We start from the raw sequence: 5,708 nt of genomic DNA on the forward strand, positions 1-5,708 counted from the left end.
TTCATTTATATATATTTATATATATTAATGATAGGTTTTCAGGGCTTTTTTTAAATTACCCACCTTCAACATGTTCCATTACTTTTTCTTTGCAGAATAGTTTCTTTACAGAAAGCTTGTTTGGTATATAATATCTATTATATCTATCTAGCCCTTCTAATTTTTAAAAATAAGGTTTTTAGTAGTGATTGAAATTAAATTTTTTGTTAATTTTTATTTTTTTAAAAACCTTAGAAAATTGTTTCTAGTAATTAAATACCTTTATAGTACTAATTACTATAGTAGAGCCTTAAAATATTTGCTAATTTCACCTTCTCATTAAACTATACTCATTTTCTGCACCCAGGTATAAATGTTACCATTAGCATATTTTATATTGCATAAATTATAAAAATTTAAATTGATAAGATATAAAATTTACCTGGTGTAAATGAGGAATTTTCTATCAAAAGTCAATATATCAACCTTTGACATGTTATTATTAAAGATTATCAAGGGGGCATCTTGTGTAAATAAGTTAAATTTTAAATGAAAATTTTGATTTGTAACACCTTTTTAACTGGAGAAAATTTAAATTTTAAATTCAACTGAATAAGTTTTGGTGTAGAATTTTCATTTGTCAAAATACTTTTACTTTACATAGTTCTGATTACTAACATTCTGATGTATAACTCCTGAAGTATATGTGTATGTGCATATATATTTGATAATTAACATTTTAAATAAAAATGTCTAAATGCCTCCTAGTTACTTAATCAGTATCCCTTGAAATGCCAGAATCAAAGACAATGATGTTTTCATTTTACTAAATTAAATATTTTATATATTCTGAGGGTTTTTTATATCTATTTAGATGGGGATCCATCTATAATTATAATTATAACACTGAATTTCCTGTCATAAATCTGGTATCAAAGGCTGAAAGGTACTCTCAGACCAACAGTATCAGTCTGTCTTTCTACTACTGTTCCTGCTAGCTGACACTAAAATTCAATCAGCTGGACAGATTAAATTTGACTAGACGGACTGACGCCCTTGGTCTAGGTGTCTCCTTAAACCTTTATTACAAGATGACCGAAAATTAAATATTATTATTAATGAGGTTTACTAATTTTTAAATTCTTTTTTGTTTCATTTATACTATTATTTTTAAAAAGTTTTTATTTTTACCATTACAGCATGGTCCCTTGCCAATTAGGTTTATCTTTAGCCCTAAAATATCTTTTATGTTTCTACCCTCACCATCTGTTGACTATTTTTTTCTATGGAAGCCACCTAATGCACTCAGTCCCTCATGGTTATACTCTCATAGTGTATTTGTTAACTAAATGTAGGGTCAAACATTTTTAGCTGATTTCTTATCTATAAGATTAATTATGTCTAAGTAAAATTTAAGTTGTAAACCCTCATTTTTGTATCATGGACTTGACTCAATAATGAATACTGCATTACAAAGAAACTTTGCTATTAAAATTATACCTCAAATATATAATCAAAAGCTTCCTTCTTTTTTTTTTTTTTTTTTTTTTTAATGTCAAATACTGACCAATTAATTAAAATTTATAATGCACAATTGATCTATTGGGGCCTTATATTGCTAATATAATGCCTATCGACTGAGTAAGGAGTTTCAATAACAGATGCTCAACTGCTAAGGTATTAAAATATATTTTTATTAAATGTAAATAATTTGAAGGTTTTATCAACATCCTTTTTGTATTAATTGTACAGTTGAATTGTAATGTTATTTTGTTTGTTCTTTGTTTCACTTCTGAATTAATCATTAAGACCTAATTTTTTGTGAAATTATAAATTATGTCATTTGTATATTATTATTCTCAATATGTTATTTTATATTTTCCATGTTCTAGTTAAATTTAATGCTTTAGAAGGTAAGATAACTAAAATTGCAACATGCCTCTTTTAATATCTTAATTATTGATGTAATTAGTCATTTTCGTGAGTTTCTTTTTATTATTTATTTTTTTTTAAAATTTTTTAGAAATAATTTTTACTTGACTGCATTTAACAAGTTGCAGCTTTTAACAACTTTTTGCTGCTTACTGGATACAAAATTCTCAAATTAATCTCTGATCTTTTCTACCACTTCTTTCTCATTTAAACTGAATATTTCTGATTCATAATAAATGCTAATGTAACCATATAGCAGTGGTTCCTAAAGTCCCCCAAGCATACGCCACTCAATTCATTTTTCTCTTCTATAAATGATGATGACCTTGCGAATTCTACACTAAAAAAGGAAGAAATTACATTATATTTCTAAAAATAAATAAATAAGCAGATTAGTTTAACTTAAATTCTTTCTTTCTTTTGTATGGTCCAAATTAAGATTTTCATTCTCTGTAGCCCTCTTAATTCTCAGATCAAAACACTGGCTAGATTGATATACTTCCATGTTCAGTAAAAAAATTAGAAACAAATACAACTAATAGAAATTTGAATCAATAAATCCGACAGTATACATCTATTTCTAACAATCCAGCAACTAAACCAATGGTAAACTAATATAATTTTCATTAGTTTTGGTTTGATTGTTTGTAAGAAATGAATTTAGTTGTCTATTTAGCTCTATCATTAAAAGAGCGTTTAGTTTATCAGAAATATTGTTAAGGAGTTGTCGATAGATCTAAATTTCCTTATGCCTCTAATCCTTAAATAAACCTTCTTTTTTTTTAAATGCAAATTCAGTGCATACTATTAAGTTTCCTCTAATTAATACTTTTAAAGAATTTATTGATTGAAATTTGCCAATGTAATGATTGGCAAAATTCTAGCAAAATCAGGATCAATCATTATGAAATTCAACCCTTTGACAAATTAAAAATCTAATTAGAACTATATCAAAGCAAGACATTTCATTCTTTTTACTTCCTTTATTCTACTGAATTGTATGTGATCCATGAATCCTAACACTTATAAACCATTCTAGTCAAACCTATAATATTCAAAACGTTCTAGTGAAAAAAAAATAACAAATACAAATTGAATGAAATCTATTAACTCAGAATCTTTTTGAAGAACAAATCAAGAACTGAAAAAAAAATTAATAATTTGGTAAAATTGCCTACACATCTTAATGATAATTTCATAGTGAAATTGTCTTGATGCCTTTGCTAGTTCAATGATGACCAGACCCTCCTAAGCATATGTATTTAATTTAAAAATGTAAATAATGAATGAAATTGCAGTTAGATTAAATGCATATAGAAAATTACCCATTGTCTGTTACCTCTGATTTCACCTATTGAACTCTGTTATGTTATGACTATTATTTTTAATTTTGATATATACATATAAAATCTTATTGTTAGGTAAAAGAAAAAAGTAAAAAAGACTAGAACTGAAATCACTTGACTAAAAAAAAAATGGAAATATCGGCAGGTTGTATATGAGCAATCAAAGTAAATCATTTTTATTCACTTTGTTTTGCTGTTAGCTGTTCTCTTTTGTTTTTGTTTTTTTTGTTTTTTGTAAATTTATTTAGTGTTCTGATTTTTGTTTTGTAATTAATTTTTACTTGTCTGTCATTTTTTCCATTTAAATTTTTTTTAGGTGTGCCCTGTCCAATTTTGTAATAACTAAATAATTGTTGTAATACTGTGGAATATATATATGTATGTATGTATATGTATTTTATTTATTTTCTTCATTATAAAGTGATATAACTGACTATATGAGTGGTTGCCAACCTGTAGAAGCCTGTGAACCACTAAGACAGGATGAACCAATTACAAATCATTCTCACTTTGAACTTGGGCCATTAGTCGCTTGAAAATACATTTTGATGAACTTTTATTGTGAATTTGCCTGTTAGAATGTGTCAACTAACACTCAAACATGAGGAACCGGTTGGGAACCACTGGTCTATATGAGGTGCCATTGTAGTAAAGTAGTAAAATAAGTAGTAACTTACAGATGTAACAAATAAAAAATTAGAATTTGAAAAAGGTGTTTATGTATGTATGTTTTGTGCTGTATGACAAACAGGTATTTAGCTATTCAGAAATTCAGTAATATTGTACATGTATATAGTCCTATATTCTATGTGGTAATAAACAATAATTTTTCATTATTATCCGTATGTAGATAAGAAATACAAAATTTATTCAGTTTTAAATTTATTATCTAAGGTTACTAGTCACTTTATGACTTATTTAGTTAATTCAAAATATATAGTTTAAGTTAATTTTTATCTTCTATATATTAGTTTTTATTAATAACTTGTATGGTCCTAAACATGAATAAGACTGATGATTGATGAAATGTTATAATGGTATGGATAGATTATTGTAAGCAGAATGTTGACTATAATTATTTTATCCATGTTTTCTTCTGTTTTATTTTAATTTTGTAAATACGGATAGAATATTTTTAATTTAGCTTATTTTTGTCTGGCATAGTAACTGCAAATTATTTTTGGTACATAACATACTATATATTTTTATTATTAGAAACTTTTTCTGGCATTATTAGTCTCTATTGTTAATGAACTTTATATAAAGGGAAAAAAAACACATTAATATCTAAATTTTGTTTTTATCATATTTCCTTCCATAAAGTTCCAATCGATTTTATTACATTATCAGTTGTTGGAATGGGTGATAAGTTATTTTTCAGTGCATGAATTAAACTAAGTAAACAAATGTATATATAAATAATATGGAACTAAATATATGAGAGGGAAGTCTAAATGATAATTAAAATGTTGAAAAGAAATACTAAGTAAAATATGATCAGTAAATAATATTTCTGTTTAAGTTTCTCATTTTTGTTCATTTTTTATTAATTTCATTATTTTATTCACTGCACCATTTGTTTTTCTGTATGAACTAAATTTTAATTAGTACTTCCAATTAATTTCTTGTTTTTCATCAATGTATTTATTTTTTAACCTTCTCTTTATTTTTTTATATAGGTATTTGTTTCCCTAGTTTAATTCAAACAGAAAAAAAAATTATCTCCATTCTTACCAGCCACCCTACTTCCTGTTAGCTTCACACACCCTCTTACACACTACTCAATTCCAGTGAGGAGGTTTGATAACTGTGTTTTTTATAATATAAATGTTTAATGATTTTTTCTTTATTTTAGAAATTATACAAAACAAACCAACGTTTTGGAGTGCTCGTCCATCCTCAGGGTTTTACAAATTTGTTTGTTTGTTTGTTTGTTTTGAAAGGGCATTTAACAGCCTGGTCATCAATGCCCACTTTTGAAAAACTATACAATAATAAAAACCACAATTGTTCAATTATCATTTAAATAATATTTTAATTAATTTTTATATTTACTCTAAAATTTTATTACTGTAATTTACATCTATTCTGTAGTTCAGATTGTATTATTTTTTCAATATAGCAAAGAGTACAGTAATCAGGGGAAAAAAATTTGTTCTTTTTTTTGCAAAATGTGTTCTTTATTAGTTAAATTTAATTTTTTACGACCAATTTTTATTATTTCACCTTATATGTAAAATAAGATATGACATGGAGATCATATGTAAAATAAAGTATTGCACACCACTAAAAACTTTTTTATATATTTTAGAGATATTTAATTAATTAAAAATAGTGGTTCCTAAAGTCCCCCAAGATTTAAATTTTAAATTCAACTGAATAAGTTTTGGTGTAGAATTTTCATTTGTCAAAATACTTTTACTTTACATAGTTCTGATTACTAACATTCTG

At 25.5% G+C, this 5,708-nt stretch overlaps 1 protein-coding gene across 3 annotated transcripts in view; it reads left to right on the top strand.

Moving 5' to 3' along the window:
* Positions 1-5,708, top strand: part of LOC106682117 (transmembrane protein 272) — a 25,719-nt gene that overhangs the window by 7,093 nt on the left and 12,918 nt on the right. Inside the window, exon 6 of one of the 3 annotated variants that reach the window (XM_067049971.1) lies at positions 5,113-5,393. The exons of the other annotated variants lie outside the window; for them this stretch is intronic. Coding sequence (XP_066906072.1) covers positions 5,113-5,237 — 125 coding nt within the window. The 3' untranslated portion in view covers positions 5,238-5,393. Of the gene's footprint in view, positions 1-5,112; positions 5,394-5,708 lie in introns of those variants that run through there. 3 annotated transcript variants of the gene reach the window in all.

Source organism: Halyomorpha halys, unplaced genomic scaffold (genome assembly GCF_000696795.3).
Source record: "Halyomorpha halys isolate HHAL.00 unplaced genomic scaffold, Hhal_1.1 Scaffold390.1, whole genome shotgun sequence".
NCBI classification, from domain to species: Eukaryota; Metazoa; Arthropoda; class Insecta; order Hemiptera; family Pentatomidae; genus Halyomorpha; species Halyomorpha halys.